This window comes from Mirounga angustirostris, unplaced genomic scaffold, assembly GCF_029215605.1.
Source record: "Mirounga angustirostris isolate CCGP_5_RB_7025 unplaced genomic scaffold, mMirAng1.0.hap1 SCAF_3, whole genome shotgun sequence".
Classification (NCBI taxonomy): Eukaryota; Metazoa; Chordata; class Mammalia; order Carnivora; family Phocidae; genus Mirounga; species Mirounga angustirostris.
In genome coordinates this window covers 188310463-188334617 of record NW_026991711.1, presented here as the reverse complement: position 1 = coordinate 188334617, position 24155 = coordinate 188310463, and the positions used below count along the sequence as shown (strand labels likewise).

General features: G+C 38.7%; 1 protein-coding gene and 1 long non-coding RNA gene across 11 annotated transcripts in view; both read right to left on the bottom strand.

Annotated features, from left to right (window-relative positions):
- The window catches only part of GIGYF2 (GRB10 interacting GYF protein 2), a 149658-nt gene that overhangs the window by 90116 nt on the left and 35387 nt on the right, over positions 1–24155 (bottom strand). For all 10 annotated transcript variants that reach the window (XR_008505561.2, XR_010410348.1, XM_064587258.1 and 7 more), the window contains 3 exons: positions 19307–19436; positions 18299–18394; positions 2969–3080 (listed from right to left, as the gene is read on the bottom strand). Coding sequence is in view for 8 of the 10 variants with exons in the window: in XM_064587258.1 (XP_064443328.1) it covers positions 2969–3080; positions 18299–18394; positions 19307–19436 (338 nt within the window). In the remaining 2 variants the exon portion in view is untranslated. The remainder of the gene's footprint in view (positions 1–2968; positions 3081–18298; positions 18395–19306; positions 19437–24155) is intronic.
- Positions 16447–18289, bottom strand: LOC135363927 (uncharacterized). The gene is made up of 2 exons (XR_010410349.1): positions 18097–18289; positions 16447–18014 (listed from the first exon to the last, which is right to left on the bottom strand). It is a non-coding gene; the product is annotated as an uncharacterized LOC135363927 (long non-coding RNA).

Sequence of the window (24155 nt, the reverse complement as noted above, 5' to 3'; positions counted from 1 at the left end):
CCTTGAAAACGAGTTTTATTTTTGAAATTTGAGTATGAAAAATAGCCTTCAGGTTGCCAGAAAAACAAGCAAACCACAGACAAAATATTTTCTGCCAGTTTTATCTAGCATCAGTACTGGTCCTCCTTATCAGACTAAAGCTTTACGAATGGGCACATAAAAAGAATCAGATTCTAGAGCTCTCCAGTTTGTAAAACATAAGGAACAATCTTCAAAGTATAAGGACCATAATCATCTATAAATATAGTTCTCATATAAGAAAAAGCAACTATACATAACATGAAGAATCTTTCAGACAGCTAAGTATTTAAAGAACTGCCCTATTGCCTGAGATTTCACCAGATTACTCTGGGAGAATAAAATGTACTTCCTTTAAAAAATACACACACACACACACACACACACACTTCATTTTAATGATGAGGAGGACAAGTGGCTAACAACTGTGTAGATCTGTTGTATTATTAAACATCTTAACCAGATAAAATAGAAAGATGACAACTCTGTTGGGGAGTTGTCAACAAGGGAACCGCTGTTTCCCCACCCATTTGTTTAAATTTTACTAGTTCATGATATTTAGAAGTCTAGAAGTCAATTTTCACATCAAACGTTCCTCAAGTTAAAACAAAGAGCCAAAGTAATCATCTAATGTTAGCCCTGCCCATGCAAAACAAAGCAATAATCATTACTTAACCAACAAGTTAAAATTAAGTGCTAAGTGGAAAACACAAAACCAGATTAATGGTATTATGAAATCATTAGAAAAGAAATCAGAGTTCGGACAGTGGTGTTAGAAATGTTTTTCCCAAAGTCAGTTCATTCATTTGGCTACTTTCATGCCATTTGTTCACATCAATGTTAATTAAGTCACCACTTTTCTCACGGTATCTATCTTTTGCACATGCCCTGTTTAAATTCTGAATGTAGGATAGTATGTGATAGCTCTCTACTTCAAAGAAATCCCAAAGCGGGGAGAAATTTATCAATCTTTGTTTCTAGATACAGAATTTTTTTAGAGACTGTTTGGAGAGACTGGTGAGTATTTGCAGCACATGAAGCTGGCGATGACTTGAGGCTCACGAAACAGCTGGCTCGGGGGGCCTGGGTGGCTCAGTGGGAAGAGCATGTGACTCTTGACCTCAGGGTCATGAGTTCAAGCCCCACATTGGGCATAATGTTTACTTTTAAAAAAACGTGAAAGTGGGGTGCCTGGGTGGCTCAGTCATCGGGCATCTGCCTTCGGCTCAGGTCAGGATCCCAGGGCCCAGGGATCGAGCCCCGCATCGGGCTCCTTGCTCCGCGGGGAGCCTGCTTCTCCCTCTCCCACTCCCCCTGCTTGTGTTCCCTCTCTCACTGTGTCTCTCTCTGTCAAATAAATAAAATCTTTAAAAAAATAAAAAATAAAACAGCTGGCTTGTGGGCCACACTTCTTGAGTAATAATCTCTGTAGGACTTACCCTAAAGAGCGTAAGAGGCAAGGCTGCCTGAGTGTAACCTCTCCCTGCCGCCAGCCTACCGTAGAAAGACACAGGAAACACCCAAGTAGCAGGCCAGAGCCATCTCCAAAACACCAGTGCACCACCAAGATGCAAAGATCTCAGATGAATTCTGGACCAAAAGACCCTAATTACATGTGGGAATCTGCATGGCCTGTGGAGCTTCTGAAGTGCATACACGCCTAAATCTTACCACCCAGTATCCTGTGGCGGAGGTAAGTGCTCTTCTACAGACTGACAAATTCAGAAGGAAAAACCATGTATACCTTGGTAATAGTACCTGGCCTACAAGTGGAGAACTTTAGTTAGCCTCTTCATTAATCACCACACCTGCATTCCCACATTCTGAATGGATGACTGAAAGCAACCTCTTCACAAAAATGCATAATCTAATACAGTCTCTGTAAAGACTAGGTGTAAATGGGGCACTTGGGTGGCTCAGTCGTTAAGCGTCTGCCTTCGGCAGAGGTCATGATCCCAGCGTCCTGGGATCGAGTCCCACATCGGGCTCCCTGCTCAGCAGGAAGCCTGCTTCTCCCTCTCCCACTCCCCCTGCTTGTATTCCTGCTCTCGCTATCTCTGTCTCTGTCAAATAAATAAATAAATAAATAAATAAATAAATAAATAAATAAATAAAATCTTAAAAAAAAAAAAAAGACTAGGTGTAAATTACTGTATTCATAAGGCATAACTTTAAGAAAAAATAATTTAGATATTCCACACTCTTGATCATGCCAAGCTGGGTGGTGCAGTATGTGGAAACAAAGGCACCTAGCTTTGTAGAGACCTAATTCTTCCACTTCTAAAGCACCTCTTCAAAAACTTACAGGATATGTTTCGGCTACTGCTATGATTTAACCACCTTAAGAGGTAAATGCTAAATATTTATATTACAAACATCCTTATGTTGCAAAAAATCAACGAACACAAAACGGAGCAGACAGCAAAAAAACAAGTAACATCAAAAAATAATTATTCTTTTGAGACACAAATCTATAAAAAGATAGGTTAAATAAGTGACTGCTTATTATTTTTTGATCTACCTCTAAAACAGCCCTCGTACTGATGAGACAGCTTTTACTAAAGCCTCCCTGTTGCTGGAACTGGCACACCGCCTTAGACAGAAACCCAGTGTCATGGAGGCCTGCGGGACTTCAGTGCTGCGCCAGCAGCCAAGGCACTTCCAGGAGCTATGGCAAAATGCAAGGTTCCCTGGGCATGAGGAATAGGGATGAGGTTTTGCCAGAGTTAACTAGGCCATCCAGAATCCTCACACTCAAGAATTACCCTCCTCTGCTCCAAATAAGTGGGTAGGGAGCAGATACACTGAGAGATGATTCAAAAAACAAATGTTCAGGACACTCAGTATACAGTTAATGTCAAAGAGCAGTTTTTTAAAAATCAAGTATTAAAATATGTTTAAAGTGACTTCTCTCTCCCTCCATTATTCCGTTTTCCACATGAAAGCTCACCTCGCCCTCTTGAAGAACTTCGACCTCTAGGAGCCCCCACCACTGTTCCTCCTCCTCCTCGTCCTGTCAATCGCAGGACAGCGGCACTATTTACAGACATGGAAAAGTTTCTCTGCCAAAAAAAAAAAGAAGAAAGAAAAGAAAAAAGAAAAAAAAAAGTGGATGAAACAGATAAAACTGTATGGTGCTCTTCCCCATCTCCCATTTCAACTATAAAATGCATGTCATTACTACAAGCAATGGGAAACCGTAACTACACCACATCCTAAGATGATCCAATACCTGATTTTACCTGTAAATCTCAAATTAACATTTCTGATCAACAAACACTGACCACCAATGCGTTATATTATACTAGGTTCTGTGAGGAAATACTAAATAATCCTCTAAACACTGTATGTATCCAGAAGCAAATGGGGCAAATATGCGTTGTAATAGAGAAAACTTGGTAAAAGAAATCCGGTTTGAAAGGATTCTTTAACTAGTGAAAGGTGGAAACAAGAGATGGTCACAAAAAGTATGAATCAACAGTAGCATAAGGAGGAAAATAATCATTTTTGCCTCATTCTGATCACTAATGTGAATTAGCAACTCCAAGTAGTATTTAACAGAATGACAAGAATCATAAGTAAATAAGGAAGGGCCAAATAAGAATCAACCATCTTAATGGGGAGGAGAAAAGAATGCTTGAAAAAAATAAAAACCCCAATCTCTCAGTCATAAGCCTGAACCTGCACCCACAGCCAATCAGGATAGAATCAAATACAGTAAGATAGGAGTGGGAAACCTTCAAACATGAAGAGGAAGATACAAGAACACAGGAAGCCTGGGAGTGAAAAATGTTTAGTTGACATTTCTGGATAAACGGAAATACATAGGTCTTAGGAAAAGGTAAAGCAAGAAGCAATTTTTAAAATCTTGAAAATGATCTATAAAATATAAATATCCAGGGGTGCCTGGGTGGCACAGTCGGTTAAGCGTCTGTCTTCGGCTCAGGTCATGATCCCAGGGTCCTGGGATAAAGCCGCATGTTGGGCTCCCTGCTCAGCGGGGAGCCTGCTTCTCCCTCTCCTCCCCACTCGCTCTTGATCTCTGTTGCTATCTCTGTCTCTCTCTCTCTCAAACAAATAAATAACCTTTAAAATAAATAAATAAATATAAAAATCCTGGCTATTTGAAGGAGAAATCTGCAATAGCATTTTAAACTCAGAGAATGTTGGAATATATGCTTACTTGAATACTTTCTGTATCCTTAGAACCTAACAGATATTTGTGCAAAAATGCAGAGCTGTGGTATAATGAAGAAAATGCAACTTCTGCATGGCTGTAGCTAAGGGCCCTCCTGGCAGAGGGGCAAGAAGTGAGGCCTTATTAGACTTGGATAGAGGGGGGCGCCTGGGTGGCCAGTCGTTAAGCGTCTGCCTTCGGCTCAGGTCATAATCCCAGGGTCCTGGGATCGAGCCCCGCATCAGACTCTCTGCTCAACGCGAGGCCTGCTTCTCCCTTTCCCACTCCCCCTGCTTGTGCTCCCTCTCTCGCTGTGTCTCTCTTTGTGAAATAAATAAAATCTTGAAAAAAAAAAAAAAAAAGAGTTGGATGGAGGGGCAACTGGGTGGCTTAGCTGGTTAAGCATCCGATTCTTGATTTCAGCTCAGGTCATGATCTCAGGTTCATAAGCAAGACTATGAAGTCCCAAAATCTAGATTCATATATTCTAACACTGGAAAAACAGAGCTCAGAGCTAAATGCATTATGTATGCCAGGATCCCATGCAGTTGAACACATTACCAAATATGCATAAAACTCAAATGTACCGATCAATAGGGCGCAGGGAAACTTGCATATGCTTTCCTATACCCTCACACAATGCAGCTGAAAGTGCAAACTTCTATCACCTCTGGAAGACGATTTCTCAAAGTATATTTAAATGTCTATACCCTTTGACACAATTCTCTTGTAACACATGTGAAAAATCACAAAAGCAGAAAGATCTTAAACTACAGAACTGTTTGTAAAATCAAAATTGGGAACCACCTGAGTATCAACCAATGGTAGCTAATTTAAAAATCATGGGGCGCTTGGATGGTCAGTCCGTAAGAGCATGCTACTCTTGGTCTTGGAGTCATGAGTTCAAGCCCCACATTGGGCAGAAACCTGACTTAAAAAAAAAAAAAAAAAAAGCACATGGCCAGGGCGCCTGGGTGGCTCAGTCGTTAAGCATCTGCCTTTGGCTCAGGTCATGATCCCAGGGTCCTGGGATCGAGCCCCACATCGGGCTCCCTGCTCGGCGGGAAGACTGCTTCTCCCGCTTCCACTCCTCCTGCTTGTGTTCCCTCTCTCGCTGTGTCTCTCTGTCAAATAAATAAATAAAATCTTTAAAAAAAAAAAAAAAAAAGCACATGGCCATCTACATGTGGAATTCTACGGAGCTGTTTAAAAAAATGAGGCAACTCTATTTATTAGGTTGAACCATATGAACTCGCTTACATTCAAACCAATTCTGATCCACAAAAACTGCAATTTCGTATAGTCAACCAAATGTATAAAGATATAAAGCATAGCTGTAATAAGGAGCACAGAAAGGCCAGATTGCCTGAAACTGAATTTTTGTTCCTTTATTCCACTTCTCTGTGCTTATTTTCCTCATCCAGATAAAGTGGATAGGAACAATATTTACATCTACTTCATGGGTCACTGCCAGCACTTAACACATGACATGACAAGTGCTTACAACACTGTCTGACACATTAAAGGCTAAACAAGTATTTGCTATCATCTCAATAGATGTTTAGATGAAAACAGTGAAGTGTAGAACTTTATGCACAGCATGCTGCCATTCATGTCTATGTGTGCTTATAAGAATAAATATGTAAGTAGTTGCACACTTACTAACTACCCCTGGGAGAAACACAAGAAAATGGAAACAGGCTACTCCTAAGGAACAGCAGGTAGGTAGAATTAGGGTGATTCACACAACTGCTTTTCACTATATGTGCTTTTTCAATTTTTTATATATATACATGTATTATCTATTCAAAAATACATACAGTAATTTTCTTTGATGTCAAATAAATAAAATACAACAATCTAAATTAGGTAGCAGCTATGTAAAGAGTCATGGTTCTCAAACTGAGAAATATATTCAAGGGAAATGCCAAACCAAAACAGTGACTAGATGTTTAAGCATTAATTTTGTTTTAAGAAAACTTTTTTCCAGGGCACCTGGCTGGCTCAGTCAGAAGAGCAAATATCTCTTGATCTCAGGGTTGTGAGTTCAAGCCTCACATTGGGTGTACAGATTACCTAAATAAATAAACTTTTAAAAAAATGTATTTTTTTTCTAGCTCTATTTTATACATACATGCAAGCACACATATATATAGAAAGCACAAAATTAGCTTGCATTTCAAAGATAAAATATCTCCTTCAGAAAATTTAATATATGCAACAAGAAGCTATTGTAGGTTATTAGAAATATTCACCGCCCCCATGAGGGTCAGGGGGTGAAAAAATATGCAAAATTCTAGTCTTCAAATATCTAAACAATCCCTAAAGGGGTTGCCTCGTCATCCAAAGGACAAACATCAAAATGTTAATTAATCTTTTGCCAGCTTTAAGCACTGCTCTACGTTAGCATGTTTTTTTTTAACACTTATTTGAGAGAGAGAGCAGGTACATGTGTGCAAGTGGGGGGAGGGGCAGAAGGAGAGGGAGAGAATCTCACGAGGATTTCCTGCTGAGCATGGAGCCAATCTCACCTCCCATGAGATCATAACCTGACCCAACATCAGTCTGAGGTTTAACCAACTGAACCACCCAGGTGCCCCTATTCCAGCATATTTTATAAACAAAAGATACCAAAAAAGTGTCAGGAAATTCAAAATGATACATTTTAAATGAGTCCAAAAATAGACCCTGGTAATCTTCTGTAACTACCATAATCATAGTATCTATCCAGATCTTATTAACACCTTAAAATAAATCTTTCCATTATAAAAGCAGAATGAAGATTTACCCCCTTAGTCATTCCACAACTACTTTTGTTGTGTAGGTATAGTCCAAACCTAACTTGACTTTTTTTTTTCCAAATTGTTAACCAAAAGTTCCCAGCAGCACTTTAATGAATAATCTTTGCTTTTTCAAAAAATTTATTTGGCACTTACTAATACTAATTTCTTAGAAATGTTACCGGATGTTTCTGGATGAATCAATTACTCATTCTGTTGATTAAAATGTCTATCATGTTTTGGTAACGAGAAGCAAGTCCTCCTCCCTACGTGTTAAAAAGCTTTTCTGGCCCATTTAATCTCTAAGAAACCTAGGAAATAATTAAAAGAAAAATTAAAAGAAATTATTAAAAATATACATAAATACCTTAAAAATTGCAAGATAATCACAAAAGATTAAAATTGGTAAACTAAGGCATTGGTGAGAAACATGGCAGGATGTCCACTATCACAACCATTGTTCAACATAGTACGAGAAGTCCTAGCCTCAGCAATCAGACAACAAAAAGAAATAAAATGCATCTCAATCGGCAAAGAAGAAGTGAAACTCTCATTATTTGCAGATGATATGATACTTTATGTGGAAAACCCAAAACACTCCACCCTAAAACTACGAGAACCCATACAGGAATTCAGCAAAGTGGCAGGATATAAAATCAATGTGCAGAAATCAGTTGCATTTCTATACAACAAGACAGAAGAAAGAGAAATTAAGGCGTCGATCCCATTTACAATTACACCCAAAACCATAAGATACCTAGGAATAAATCTAACCAAAGAGGCAAAGAATCTGTACTCAGAAAACTACAGAATACTCATGAAAGAAATTGAGGAAGACACAAACAAATGGAAAAACGTTCCATGCTCATGGATTGGAAGAACAAATACTGTGAAAATGTCTATTCTAACTAGAGCAATCTACACATTTAATGCAATCCCTATCAAAATACCATCAACTTTTTTCACAGAACTTGAACAAATAATCCTAAAATTATGTATGGAACCAGAAAAGACCCCGAATAGCAAAAGGAATATTGAAAAAGAAAACCAAAACTGGTAGCATCACAATTTCGGACTTCAATCTCTACTACAAAGCTGTTATCAAGACAGTACGGGACTGGCACAAAAAAAGACACATAGATCAATGGAACAGAAGAGAGAACGCAGTAAGGACCCTCAAATCTATGGTCAATATCCAACAGAAAAAAAGACGGTCTCTTCAACAAATGGTGTTGAGACAATTGGACAGCCACATGCGGAAGAATGAAACTGGACCACTTCCTTACACCATACACAAAAATAGACTCAAAATGGATGAAAGACCTAAATGTGAGACAGGAATCCATCAAAATCTTAGAGAAGAACACAGGCAGCAACCTCTTCGACCTTGACCACAGCAACTTCTTGCTAGACAGGTCTCCAAAGGCAAGGGAAACAAAGGCAAAAATGAACTATTGGGACTTCGTCAAGACAAAAAGCTTTTGCAGAGCAAAGGAAACAGTCGACAAAACCAAAAGACAACCGACAGATGGGAGAAGATATTTGCAAATGACTTATCAGGTAAAGGGCTAGTATCCAAAATCTATAAAGAACTGGGCAAACTCAACACCCAAAGAACAAATAATCCAGTCAAGAAATGGGCAGAGGACATGAACAGACATTTCTGCAAAGACCACATCCAAATGGCCAACAGACACATGAAAAAGTGCTCAACATCACTCGGCATCAGGGAAATCCAAATCAAAAGCTCAGTGAGATACCACCTCACACCAGTCAGGATGGCTAAAATGAACAAGTCAGGAAAACAACAGATGTTGGCGAGGATGCAGAGAAAGGGGAACCCTCCTACACTGTTGGTGGGAATGCAAGCTGGTCCAGCCTCCCTGGAAAACAGTATGTAGGTTCCTCAAAAAACTGAAAGTAGAGCTACCCTATGACCCAGCAATTGCTCTACTGGGTATTTACTTCAAAGATCCAAATGTAGTGATCAGAAGGGGCACCTGCACCCCAACATTTATAGCAGCAAAGTCCACAATAATTAAACTATGGAAAGAGCCTATATGTCCATCAACAGATGAATGGATAAAGAGATGTGGTGTATATATACATACAATGGAATATTATGCAGCCATCAAAAAATTGAAATCTTGCCATTTGCAATGACCTGGATAGAACTAGAGAATATTATGCTAAGCAAAATAAATCAATCAGAGAAAGACAATTATCATATGATCTCACGGATATGAGGAATCTGAGAAACAAGACAGAGGATCATAGGGGAAAGGAGGGAAAAATGAAACAAGATGAAACCAGAGAGGGAGACAAACAAGAGACTCTTAATCTCAGGAAACAAACAGAGGGTTGCTAGAGGGGAGGGGTGTGGGAGGGATGGGTGGCTGGGTGATGGACATTGGGGAGGGTATGTGCTAGGGTGAGCGCTGTGAATTGTGTAAGACTCATGAATCACAGACCTGTACCCCTGACACACAAATAATACATTTTATGTTAATAAAAATAAATAAATAAAAATAAAATAAAAATTTAGAAAACAGGCTAGGATTAGGGTTAGCTCACATAAATCCAAACATAAACTAGAAAAAGACTACTAACCAAAGAAAAATCAACAAAGAACAAAAATTAAATATAAATGCAAACATTTTAAAAACTTTCACTACACTGGGGAAAGAAATAGAAACTAAAACAACATAAGAGGGCGCCTGGGTGGCTCAGTTGGTTAAGCGACTGCCTTCGGCTCAGGTCATGATCCTGGAGTCCCGGGATCGAGTCCCACGTCGGGCTCCCTGCTCAGCAGGGAGTCTGCCTCTCTCTCTGACCCTCCCCCCTCTCATGCTCTCTATCTCATTCTCTCTCTCAAATAAATAAATAAAATATTTTAAAAAAATAAAATAAAATAAAACAACAGAAGAGGGGCGCTTGGGTGGCTCAGCAGTTCAGCCATTAACTGTCTGCCTTCGGCTCAGGTCATGATCCCAGGGTCCTGGGATCGAGCCCCGCATCAGGCTCCCTGCTCGGTGGGAAGCTTACTTCTCCCTCTCCCACTCCCCCTGCTTGTGTTCCCTCTCTCCCTGTTTCTCTGTCAAATAAATAACTAAAATCTTTAAAAAAAAATAAAATAGAAGAACATTTTGCCAAATTTGCAGAGAATTTTTTCAATAAAATTATTCAATGTTGGAAGTGCAGAACAAAGTTTATTTATTTTTTTTTAAGATTTTAGTTATTTATTTGACAGAGAGCGAGAGACAGCGAGAGAGGGGACACAAGCAGGGGGAGTGGGAGAGGGAAGCAGACTTCCTGCCGAGCAGGGAGCCCGATGCGGGGCTCGATCCCAGGACCCTGAGATCATGACCTGAGCCAAAGGCAGCGCTTAACGACTGAGCCACCCAGGCGCCCCCAGACCAAAGTTTAATGTACACCATCACCTGTATAAAAGGGGGAAGACTTATTTAATATTTCTTTGGAAAAATATACGATAAACTTCTAACACTTGCTGCCTTTAGGAAAGGGACGCTGGTGGCTGAAGGAAGGGATGGGAAAGCAATTTCCTATTACACACTGTTCTGTGAATTTTTATTTTCAAATCACGTAATTTATTCCTTATTCAAACAATAAGTAAATAAATCTGAAAATAAAATGCTGAATATGGCAAAAGTTAATAGTAAAATGCTACAGTTATGCCATCAGTGAAACAAAAGAGATATCCTCATACAAAACTTCTGGAAAGCAATTTAGTTGTATGGAACAATTTGCTTTATTTCTGGACTTCTATTCCACTGACCTATATGTCTATCCTTATGCTGCAATTTTTTGGTTTTTGTTTGCTTCTTTTTTATATACTGCAGGTTTTTTGTTATTGTTTTGGTTTTTTATTTATTTTTTATTTTTTTTAGTATTCCATGATTCATTGTTTTATATACTTCAGTTTTGATCACTGTAGCTTTGTATGTAGTTCTGCAATCAAGAAGTATGTCTTCCAACTTGGTTCTTTTTCAAAATTGTTTTGACTATTTGAGGTGCCTTGCAATTCCATATGGATTTTAGGACCAGCTTGTCATTTTCTACCCCAAAAGCCCCTGAAGTTTCAATGGGGACTGCACCAACAGATTGATTAGCCATGTTAAGTCTTCCAAGGCTGCATGAACACTGATGGCTTCTCAGTTATTTAGATCTTCTTTAATTTCTTTCAAAAGTACTCTGTAGTTTTTATGTAGAAGTCTTACATCTCCTAGGTTAAATTTATTACTATGTAATTTATTATTTTTGATGCTATTGTAAATGAAACTGTTTTCTTGATTCCCTTTGAGGACTATTATTGCTAGCATACAGAAATACAATTGATTTTGGGGTGCTGATGCTGTATCCTACAACTGTGCTGAATTCATCTACCAGTGCTAATTATTTTTTGTGTGTGGGATTTTATATTTAGGATTTTCTATACATAGGATCATGTCACCTGAAAATAGACATAATTTTACTTCTCTTCCTATTTGGATGCCTTTTATGTCTTTTTCTCGTCTAACTGCTCTGGCTAGAACTTTGAACACAACGTTGGATTATCAGTAGTCAAAGCAGGTAACCTCTTGTCTTGTTCCCAATTTTGGGGGAAAAGCTTTCAGTCTTCCACAACTGAGAATAATCTTAGCTGTGGGCTTTTCATAAATGCCCTTAATCATATTGATGAAGGTCCCTGAGTTCTCAGTTCACTGAGGTCCGTGAGGTCTCAGTTCACTGAGTTTTATCAAGAAAGGTGACAAATTTTGTCAAATACTTTTTCTGTGTCAACTGAGATGCTAAAGTGGTTTTTTCTTCACTCTATTAAGTGGTTTATTACAATGATTTTCTTATGTTGCACAACCCTTGCATTCTGGGGATAAATCCCAGTTGGTCACGGTGTATAATCTTTTTAATTTGCTACTGGATTCAGTCTGTATTACTGTATTTTCACAACTAGAGATACACAAGGGAAACAGACTGCAATAAAACATACTAAACGTTAACAAGTAATTATCTCTACATGGTGAGTTTATGGGTGAGATTCTCTCCTATACATCTTTCTGTATTTCCTACAATAAATACAAGTATTTTTATTTATTTTAAAGATATATTTATTTGCGGTTCGCCTGGGTGGCTCAGATGGTTAAGCGTCTGCCTTCAGCTCAGGTCATAATCCCAGGACCTTGGGATCAAGCCCCACGTCCAGCTCTCTGCTCAGTGGGGAGCCTGCTTCTGCCTGCCGCTCTGCCTGTTTGTGCTCTGTCAGATAAATAAAGTCTTTAAAAAAATTTTATTTGAGAGAGAGAGAGCATAAGTGGGAGGAGCAGAGGGAGAGGGAGAGAGAATCTCAAGCGGACTCCACACTGAGTGTGGAGCCCAATGCAGAGCTCGATCCCAGGACCCTGAGATCATGACAACCTGAACCAAAATAAAGAGCCACTTAAACAACTGCATGACCCAGGTGCCCCTGAGTACCTTTCATTAAAAATAATAATAAGATTTTATTGATGTTAAGGAAAATATAGAGAAATTATAAAATCAACATGAAAGTCAATCAATCCAGTAAAACAATGGACAAAGGACATAAGGAAATCAAAAACCATAATGGCAATAAGGATATGAAAAGGTGCTCAAGCTGCCAGTGACTAGTGAAATACAAAAAAACAACTATCGCCACCACTGTTTTGGTCAAACTGTAAAAACCAAGAGCTGGAGGGTTGCATAAAAATAAGACCTCTGAGAGTGGCTGGTAAGAGCGCAAAATGGCTTAAGTCACTATAGAAACAAATGTAGCAATACCCACATTACATTACCCATATCTGTGCATTTAAAAAAACACAAAGAACCAGGTGCCTGGGTGACTCAGTTGATTGAGCCTCTATCTCTTGGTTTTAGCTCAGGTTGTGATCTCAGCATCCTGGGATCAAGCCCCATGTCGGGCTCAGTGTGGGGTCTGCTCAAAATTCTCTCTCCCTCTCCTTCTACCCCTCCCCACACTTGCACATTCTCGCTCTAAAATAAATAAAATCTTGGGGCGCCTGGGTGGCTCAGTCGTTAAGCATCTGCCTTCGGCTCAGGTCATGATCCCAGGGTCCTGGGATCGAGTCCCACATCAGGCTCCTTGCTCAGCAGGGAACCTGCTTCTCCCTCGGCCTGCCGCTCCCCCTGCATGTGCACGCACATGCTTTCTCTCTCATTCTCTCTGACAAATAAATAAATCTTTAAAAAAAATAAAATAAAAAATAAAAATCATTATTGAAAGAAAAAAGCAAGCTACAGAATAAAAACTACAGTATGCCATCTTCAATATAATATTCATAACCCTATAAGGGCACATGGATGGCTCAGCAAGTGACTCTCCATCTCAGGGTTGTAGATTCAAGCCTCATGTTGTGTGTAGAGTTACTTAAAAATAAAATCTTTAGGGGCGCCTGGGTGGCTCAGTTGTTAGGCGTCTGCCTTCAGCTCAGGTTATGATCCCAGGGTCCTGGGATCGAGCCCCACATTGGGCTCCCTGCTCGGTGGGAAGCCTGCTTCTCCCCCTTCAGCTCCCCCTGCTTGTGTTCCCTCTCTATGTTTCTGTCAAATAAATTCTTTAAAAAATAAAAAAATAATAAAATAAAATCTTTAGGGGCACGTGCCTGGCTCAGCCAGTAGAGCATGTGACTCTTGATCCCAGGGTTGTAGGCTCGAGTCCCACACCAGATATAAAGATGACTCAAAAAAATGAAATCTTTAAAAAATAACAATGATAAAATAAAATCTTTTAAAAAATTGATAACCCTATAAAATGAAACTTTTAAGGCATATGGATACACAAACATGTAATGAAAATATTAAACATGAATGAGAAAAATAATACAATTCAAAGTAATCTCTGGGAAGGAAAGAAGGGAAGGGTACACCTACAATATGAGAAATCTTATTTCTTAAAACAAAAAAACTCATAAATACGTAGTAATTTTAAGATTTATATGTCTCAATTATAAATATACTGTGATTGGTAATAACATTCTCTATACCTGTCTATTTGAAAGACTTCATAGTAAAAATATTTTTAAGAAAATTTAAACCAAAACATTGCCATACGTCAAATCTATTTGAAAAGGAAATTGGCAAATTATGAAAAGGGACTTTTCAGCCATCACTGGAGGCAGCGCCCTCTCTTTCTTGTATGCTTTTTATACCAGTAAATACCTCTGGCAATGAAAATATCTGCTGATGATCCTAGATGATACTGAGTTTCATGAATAAAGACACAACTGGCCTGGTTCAGAAGAAATCATAAACAAAACAAAAACTGTTTATGACACTATGGCGATGAAAATCACAAGAGATTAATATCACACCTTTCTTAGACCTTAACATAGTTGTAATAGAGATCTTCTAATAAGCGTCTCTTTCTTAATAGAGTGACTTCCTCATGCAAAATATGGCAAGAGGGTTTTCACAAAAAGTAGTGATGAAATGTTCTAGAATTAGACAGTTGTGACGGTTATACAACTCATGGTTATACAACCCACCAAACTGTATACTTTAAAAGAGTGAATTTTATGACATGAATTATGTCTCAAGAAAACCGTTTTAAAAAACAACAAGCAATGATGATTCTTCATTTAAAACGGCATTCCACGGGCGCCTAGTGGCTCAGTCGGTTGAGCATCTAACTCTTGGTAACAGCTCAGATCATGATCTCACAGTCACAGGATGGAGCCCCACGCCAAGCTCCATGCTCAGCACAGAGTCTGCTTGGGATTCTCTCCCTCTCCTTCTGCCCCTCCCCACTCTCATGCACGTACACTCTCTCTAAAATAAATAAATAAGTAAATCTTTAAAAAAATAAATGAATCAAAAAAGTGGCATTCCAACATTCCAACAAAGTTCTTATTTTTCCATCTTACTACAATTACCATAAGTTCCTTGAAATCAGAAACTCCTATTTATCTTTGGAAAGAGCACACCATAAATAAAGACAACACAAAATCTACCTCCCAGCTGAAAATCTAACTTTCTCACAATATGATAAACAAAAATTGGTGACAGAAGAGCACATTTTTAAACATATTTTGAGCTGAAGATCTGTATTTTTTTTCCCTTAGTGGTAGAATGCATTGGTAAGCACGACCAAGTGAGATTTATTCCTGGGCTGCGAGGGTAGTTCAATATCCGCAAATCAGTGTGATAAACTACATTACTAAAAGAAAGGACAAGAACCATATGATCATCTCAATAAATGCAGAAAAAGCATTTGACAAAGTACAGCATCCTTTCTTGATGAAAACAGTGTAGGGATAGAGGGAACATAACTCAGTATCATAAAAGCCACATATGAAAAGCCCACAGCAAGTATCATTCTCAATGAGGAAAAACTGAGAGCTTTTCCTCTAAGGTCAGGAACATGGCAGGGATGTCCACTATCGCCACTGCTGTTCAACATAGTATAGAAGTGGGGCGCCTGGGTGGCTCAGTCGTTGAGCATCTGCCTTCAGCTCAGGTCATGATCTCACGGTCCTGGGATTGAGCCCCACATCGGGCTCCCTGCTCGGCCGGAAGCCTGCTTCTCCCTCTCCCCCTCCCCCGCTTGTGTTCCCTCTCTAGCTGTCTCTCTCTCTGCCAAATAAATAAATAAAATCTTAAAAAAAAAAAAAATAGTATAGAAGTCCTAGCCTCAACAATCAAGACAACAAAAAGAAATAAAAGGCATCTGAATCGGCAAAGAAGTCATCAAACTCTCACTCTTCGCAGATGACATGAAACTCTTAGGTGGAAAACTCGGAAACTCCACCCCAAAATTGCTAGAGCTCGTACAGGAGTTCTGCAAAGTGGCAGGATATAAAATCAATGTGCAGAAATCAGTTGCATTTCTATACAACAACAAGACAGAAGAAAGAGAAATTAAGGGGTCGATCCCATTTACAATTGCACCAAAAACCGTAAGATACTTAGGAGTAAACCTAACCAAAGAGGTAAAGGATTTGTACTCAGAAAACTACAGAATACTCATGAAAGAAATTGAGGAAGACACAAATGGAAAAACGTTCCATGCTCATGGATTGGAAGACAAATATTGTGAAAATGTCTATGCTACCTAAAATAATCTACACATTTAATGCAATCCCTATCAAAATACCATCAACTTTTTTCACAGAACTTGAACAAATAATCCTAAAATTATGTATGGAACCAGAAAAGACCCCGAATAGCAAAAGGAATACTGAAAAAGAAAACCAAAACTGGTAGCATCACAATTTCGGACTTCAATCTCTACTACAAAGCTGTAATCATCAAGACAGTACGGTACTGGCACAAAAAAAGACACAGAGATCAATGGAACAGAATAGAGAACCCAGAAATGGACCCTCAAATCTATGGTCAACTAATCTTCAACAAAGCAGGAAAAGCATATCCAACAGAAAAAAGACGGTCTCTTCAACAAATGGTGTTGAGACAATTGGACAGCCACATGCGGAAGAATGAAACTGGACCACTTCCTTACACCATACACAAAAATAGACTCAAAATGGATGAAAGACCTAAATGTGAGACAGGAATCCATCAAAATCTTAGAGGAGAACACAGGCAGCAACCTCTTTGACCTTGACCACAGCAACTTCTTGCTAGACAGGTCTCCAAAGGCAAGGGAAACAAAGGCAAAAATGAACTATTGGGACTTCGTCAAGACAAAAAGCTTTTGCAGAGCAAAGGAAACAGTCGACAAAACCAAAAGACAACCGACAGATGGGAGAAGATATTTGCAAATGACTTATCAGGTAAAGGGCTAGTATCCAAAATCTATAAAGAACTGGGCAAACTCAACACCCAAAGAACAAATAATCCAGTCAAGAAATGGGCAGAGGACATGAACAGACATTTCTGCAAAGACCACATCCAAATGGCCAACAGACACATGAAAAAGTGCTCAACATCACTCGGCATCAGGGAAATCCAAATCAAAACCTCTGTGAGATACCACCTTACACCAGTCAGGATGGCTAAAATGAACAAGTCAGGAAAACGACAGATGTTGGCAGGGATGCAGAAAAAGGGGAACCCTCCTTCACTGTTGGTGGGAATGCAAGCTGGTCCAGACACTCTGGAAAACAGTATGGAGGTTCCTCAAAAAACTGAAAATAGAGCTACCCTATGACCCAGCAATTGCACTACTGGGTATTTACTTCAAAGATCCAAATGTAGTGATCAGAAGGGGCACCTGCACCCCAACGTTTATAGCAGCAAAGTCCACAATAGACAAAGTATGGAAAGAGCCCAGACGTCCATCAATAGATGGATGAAGAAGGTGTGGTATATGTATGCGTATATATATATATATATATACACACACACATACACAATGGAATACTACTCAGCCATCAAAAAAAAAAAAATCTTGCATTTGCAACGACGTGGATGGGGAACTAGAGTGTATTGTGCTAACCAAAATAAGTTAATCAGAGAAAGACAATTATCATATGATCTCACTCATATGTGGAATTTAAGAAACAAAACAGGATCATAGGGGACGAGAGGGAAAAATAAAACAAGACCAAATCAGAGAGGGAAACAAACCATGAGACTCTTTATCACAGGAAACAAACTGAGGGTTGCTTGGGGGTGGGGGGGGATGGAGTAACTGGGTGATGGATATTAAGGAGGGCACATGATGTAAGGAGCACTGGGTATTATATACGACTAATGAATCACTGAACTCTACCTCTGAAACTAGTAATACATCATATGTTAATTCAATTTAAATTAAAAAAAAAAATGGGGGCGCCTGGGTGTCTTAGTTGGTTAAGCAACTGCCTTTGGCTCAGGTCATGATCCCAGGGTTCTGGGATCAAGCCCACATTGGGCTCCCTGCTGAACAGGGAGCCTGCTTCTCCCTCTCCCTCTGCCTGCCGCTCCCCCACTGCTTGTGCTCTCTTTCTCTGTCAAATAAATAAAATCTTAAAAAAAAAAAAAATGCATGGTGAGAATTCAGGTTACCAATTACTTCTGAAAAACCAATTTTTCTAAAAAGGCCCTACCTCCCAAAAATACCTATCTACTCAAATAAATTATAAGGGATGGTTCCCATTGTCCTTAAAGAACCTAGACACATTTCCTTACCTTTATATAATACTCAAAAAGCTTCAGAACTAAAGCAGATTCTCATCAACTCAAGACAGGCACCCACACTTTCAAGTAAACAGAAAGAAGAAAGCAGACCTGTGGGGATGGAGGGCCTTAGGGCCTAAGTAGTAACTTCCTATTTTCATGACTTGGTGGAAAGGAACAAGGGTTTGACCAAGGCTCAAAGATAGGCACAAACCTGTTCTTCTTCTGTAAAGGGTACAAGAGCCAACGGAGGCAGGGGCTCCTCCTGTAGGATAGGCAGAAATTCTTTATCCAGCAGGTCTGAAGGTATCTGTATGACCAAATACATGACCATGAAATTAATGCTATCCCTCCAATTACAAAAATTATAAACCAAGAAAAAACACTCTTTAGTCTATATCTTGGTGATTATTATAAACATGGAGTAAAGCTTATTCAACCACAATTACCTTTAGTAGTACTTACATACTCTGAGAGGGTCAAATATTAAAAACCCCAGGCACCTTCCTCTTCCTCCCATCAGACCACCACTTTCAGATTTGATATACAGCACTAACTCTGGTATTCCAGAGTACAGAGTGGAAGATTAAATCCTCACGTTTAACTAAAGGCACAAGGTACTAAAGAGAGTTTCATAAACAATTTTATCTGTCCTTAGCAACTATCATTAAAATTTGAGATCCCCAATCCATTAATAAAAGTAAAAACAAGGTATATTTTAAAAATACAAAATACCTCTCACTAGTCAGACAGTAAGTGTACTTTACACTGTTTGGGTTTTGATCATTTATAAATGACACAAATATGATATATTTTAAGATATTCTCAACTAAAAATTGTATATATTTAATAAAAAAAGGGAATGAAGAAGAGAAAGCTCCTCTTCTAACTTCTAACTGAAGAGTAAAAGGTGCAACAAAGAGTCTTCCATTCTCAGCCATCAAATTGGGATAGAAATAGACATGAAGGAGGCATTAAGAGGAAATTAAAGTAGTAAGTGCTGAATGTTCCTGTTTCCATAAAGCTTTCTACTCCTGTAACAAAATCTTAGGTCTTCTCTAAAAAATACGGAGCTCCTTACACTTAGAAGATGCTCTGTCAATGACTGCAGGTTTCAAAGCAGGAAAAAAGACAAAAACCATGGGTACTTCACCTATCAATACATCATTGTACATACCCTGAAATCACACTCATAATTCTCAACTATTTACTTTTCTCTTACCTTGTTATCTTTAAGGAAAAGTGCTAACATTTCTTCTCGACCATAACGATAGTCTGCTAATTTATACTTCGGCAAAGCTGGAGAAAGAGGAGGGGACGTGACACTCCCACCACTGGACAGAGCTCGGAGCCTAGAATAGGAGAGACATAAAATATAAAATTGAAGTGTCAAATATTCTGGCACTAAGAACTTTTATTTTTATACACTATGAAAGTGTTCATTTTAGTTCTTTAAAGGAACAGAAAGAAATCCCATTTTCTCAAGGTATCCAAGATTTTAGCTTTAACATAACCAGAGCAGTTCATTGAAAAATAACTAGACGACCATGTGACAACTCCTTACGTAAAAGGTTATCATGGCATGTCCCTGAGAAGTCTGGGGGTAAAGAGGGGACACTTTTTCAAAATCATAAAAGGATTAAACATGATTAAAACAAAGGTGAAATATCACCTGATACCTATTAGATTAATAAGAATTAATAAATCTGACAATACCAATTAATAAATCTGGAATACCAGTTGTTGGTAAGGATGTAAAACAATGGAAACTTTCAAGTAGTATCTGTGGGATTACAATGGAACCACCACTTCAAAGAATGATCTGCTAACATTTAACAGAACCTCAATATTTGTTAAATAAGAAAGTATGCTTATATAAAAGAAAAAGGGAAACATAGAAGCTTATAAAAAAGATATACATGTAAACCTGCAAATAAATTTATACTGTTTAAGAACACATATAAAATGTAGGGGTGCCTGGGTGGCTCAGTTGGTTAAGCAACTGCCTTCGGCTCAGGTCATGATCCTGGAGTCCTGGGATCAAGTCCCGCATCAGGCTCCCTGCTCAGCAGGGAGTCTGCTTCTCCCTCTGACCCTCCTCCCTCTCATGCTGTCTCTCATTCTCTCTCTCAAATAAATAAAATCTTTAAAAAAAAAAAAAGAACACATATAAAATGTAGCAAAAGTATAAAAACAAACATGAACAGACAAAAACAAAATTCAAGAGAAGGTTCTATCTGCAAAAGGAAGGAGATTGTATAAAGGCTGTTTTAATTATACCTGCAATGACTTATTTTCTCAACCATGCTGTATAAAAATGTTTGTTACAATTTTATACTTTTATATGCCTATAGTATTTCATGGTTCATTTTTACTGAAAGCAATTAATGATCAGTATATTGAATTTGAAAATGCAGTGAAGAGTTAAAATACAAGAAAAAAAATTTTAAGCCATATTTACTTCTAGGAAAAAATAAAAATATACTCCAAGAGGAATGGAACTGGGGAAGGAGGAACATTTATAAGATTCTTTCATTTAGAGAAAAAAAAAAGTTGGGTGAACCTCAGCAAAAAATGGCAAAAATAAGATCCCACTGAAGCTGTGTCAAACAGCAAGTAGCAAAACTACTATCAGCAGTAGCTCATTATCTGAGGACTGCTTGAAGTTCTATAAAGTAATTAAGTATCAAGGGTAAAGGGGACCAAGGTACTTCAGTAGCTTAGCCTAAAGGAAAATTCAAAAGAAGCATTAAAATATATTCCCCAAATTGCTAAGCTTTATTCACATAAGCAAAAAAGAGAATGATCTAATAAAAAAGCTCAGTTCATGAGCTTTTAAGAATTAATAAATCTGACAATACCAATTAATAAATCTGGAATACCAGTTGTTGGTAAGGATGTAAAACAATGGAAACTTTCAAGCAGTATCTGTGGGATTACAATGGAACCACCACTTCAAAGAATGATCTTTGGGGAATGATCTTTAAAAAAATATGAAGGAAAGCAGAACATTTCTTGCATGTTATTCAAAAGTTATACATGCATAAATATAAAAATGTGTTTACATGTACAATATAATACCAAAAATAAAGGAGGGGGATGTATTAATAAACTCAAGACTGTTACGGTATTTTTTCAATGTTTCTATCTTCTCTTTCTACTTACTTTAACATTTTATTTATGGACAATTTTGAACATATATAAGAGTACCAAGAATTACATAACAAACTCCCACATACCATACTCACCCAGACCCCAAATCAACCCTGCTCCTTCTACCACTCCATCTAACCCTCCTCTGATACTATTTTGAAGGAAATCATATGCTTTCAAAGATTTTTTGAAGGAAACTGTTTTCACAATTTTTGCGGGAAATTTTTGAAGGGAAGTTTTTCATCAGTAAATACTTCAGGATGTTCTCTCCAAAAGAATTTTTTCTAGTCTGGACTTTGCTGATTTTCATCTCTGTGATATAGCTTAACACGTTTCTCTGTTCTCTGCATTTCATGTACATTGGTGACAGGATGTAAAGACCTGATCAGCTTTGAAAAGACTTCTTCCATGTAGTGGTGTGTTATGCCATCAGGAAGCACATACTGCCTGGTTGGTTTTTTGAGTCTAGCAGTCCTTAATGACCAATACCAATGCGTAGGTCCCTAAGTTCATTCACTAAGGTTACAAAGTGACTTTATTCTATCATTCCTTCTTTACTAGCTCGAGTATTTCTACAAGGAGAAACTTCTCTCTTACACTATTTGGTATTGTTACCCAATAGTATGGTTCATATAGGAAAGGGAAAAAAAAGGTCTTGATTTTTTTTTTTTTTTAATGTTATGTTAGTCACCATACAATACATCATTGGTTTTTTATGTGATCTTGATTCTTTTAGTTTTCAAATTAGGGACTTGATTCACTAGCATCTTCCAATGGTAACAAATTTTTTTTTTAAGATTTTATTTATTTGACAGAGACACAGTGAGAGAGGGAACACAAGCAGGGGGAGTGGGAGAGGGAGCAGCAGGCCTCCTGCTGAGCAGGGAGCCCGATGCGGGGCTCGATCCCAGGACCCTGGGATCATGACCTGAGCCGAAGGCAGATGCTTAATGACTGAGCCACCCAGGCGCCCCAACAAATTATTTTTAATTAAGGTATTTCACCATAATTATTATTAACAATATTCAAATCCTCACCTTTTAAGTAGGCTGCACACCTAATGAGTGGCTTGAATTCACAACCCTGAGATCAAGAGTCACATGTTCCACTGACTGAGCCAGCCAGGTACCCCTCAAATTGTCTCTTTGACCAGTGGGAGACTCTTCAGGTTGGCTCCTAAATCCTTCTGACACAACCCTAGCAGTCTTTAACAGCTTTTTTTCTATCTGGTATGTCAATATGTTCCAGGCATAGCTTGTATTATTTCTTGCCTCAGACCTAGAATCAACCATTTCTCCAGGGAGCCTGATTCTCTTTAATGCATATTAAAAGCACAATCAGGGTGCTAGGAGTGCTTATTGCTATTAGGCTGGTCTTTTGTTTTCTTTCCAATTATTCTTAGACTTAGAGGTCATTTAGTCCAACTCCTGTAAGACAGGTTGGAACAACCAGGTAAGAAAACAATATACACATGAAAAAGTAATCCAGCCACTGCTGAAGGACCTTCCAGGAAACTGCTTTCCATCAAATTCATGTAAAGTTGGGCATTTTCCTGAAAAAGTAGAATACCCACTTAGAACTGAGGCTGGGAATTTTACACATGAATTACCTCATTTCATTTAATTTCAGCTTCACAACAACCCTAATAACAGACGAGGGTTAAACAACTTGCCCACACTCACAGCCAGCAAAACAAAGACTCAAACCTAGGTTTTCATGACTAAAAAGATCAAAACCCAAAATTTTATTTAAAATAGGCAAGGTTTGGGATTCCTGAGTGGCTCAGTTGGTGAAGCGTCTGCCTTCGGCTCAGGTCATGATCCCAGGGTCCTGGGATTGAGTCCCAAGTCGGGCTCCTTGCTCAGTGGGGAGCCTGCTTCTCCCTCTGCCTGTGCTCGCTCTCAAATAAATAGTAAATAAATAAATAAATAAAATAAGCAAGGTTTATTTTCCCAAACATTAATCTTTTAATTTTTTTTTTTTAAGTTTCATTTTATTTGTTTGAGAGAGAGAGAGAGAGCACAAGAGGGAGTAGGGTCAGAGGGAGAAGCAGATTCCCCACTGAGCGGGGAGCCGGACGTGTGACTTGATCCAGGGACTCCGGGATCATGACCCAAGCCAAAGGCAGTTGCTTAACCAACTGAGCCATCCAGGCACCCCTTGCCAAACATTAATCTTAAAATATGTATTTTATTAGAAATTATTTTAGGGGTGCCTGAGTGGCTCAACAGATTGAGTGTCCAACTCTTGATTTCAGCTCAGGTCATGATCTCAGGGTCATGCAACAGAGCCCCACATTGGGCTCCATGCTCAGCAGAGTGTCTGCTTAAAGTTCTTGTTCTCCCTCTCCCTTTGCCCCCTCCACTCACGCACTCTCTAAAATAATTTTTTTTAAAAAAAAGAAACTATGTTAAAGTATCTTTCTTATACTAAACCAATATGCTTGTCAATAGTTCCTACCACTAGAGGGCACATCTAGATTGCTCTTCCAAGTGAAAATCATTCCAATACTGGCAAATAGTCACAATGTCTCTTTAGAGACTTTCCTTCTCCTGGCTCAACATTACTAATTTCTTTATCTGCTCCTCACAAGGTTTCAAATCCACTCACCACTCTGGTTCCCTTCCAATGGACCCTACTCCCACTGCCCAAGGACTGAATGTCCAATGTTGAGGACTGAGTATTTCTTATAAGCACCAGATCTATTAAGAATAACATAACTAGAGGGGCGCCTGGGTGGCTCAGTTGGTTAGGCGACTGCCTTCGGCTCAGGTCATGATCCTGGAGTCCTGGGATCGAGTCCTGCATCGGGCTCCCTGCTCGGCAGGGAGTCTGCTTCTCCCTCTGACCCTCCTTCCTCTCATGCTGTCTCTCATTCTGTCTCAAATAGATAAATAAAATCTGAAAGAAAGAAAGAA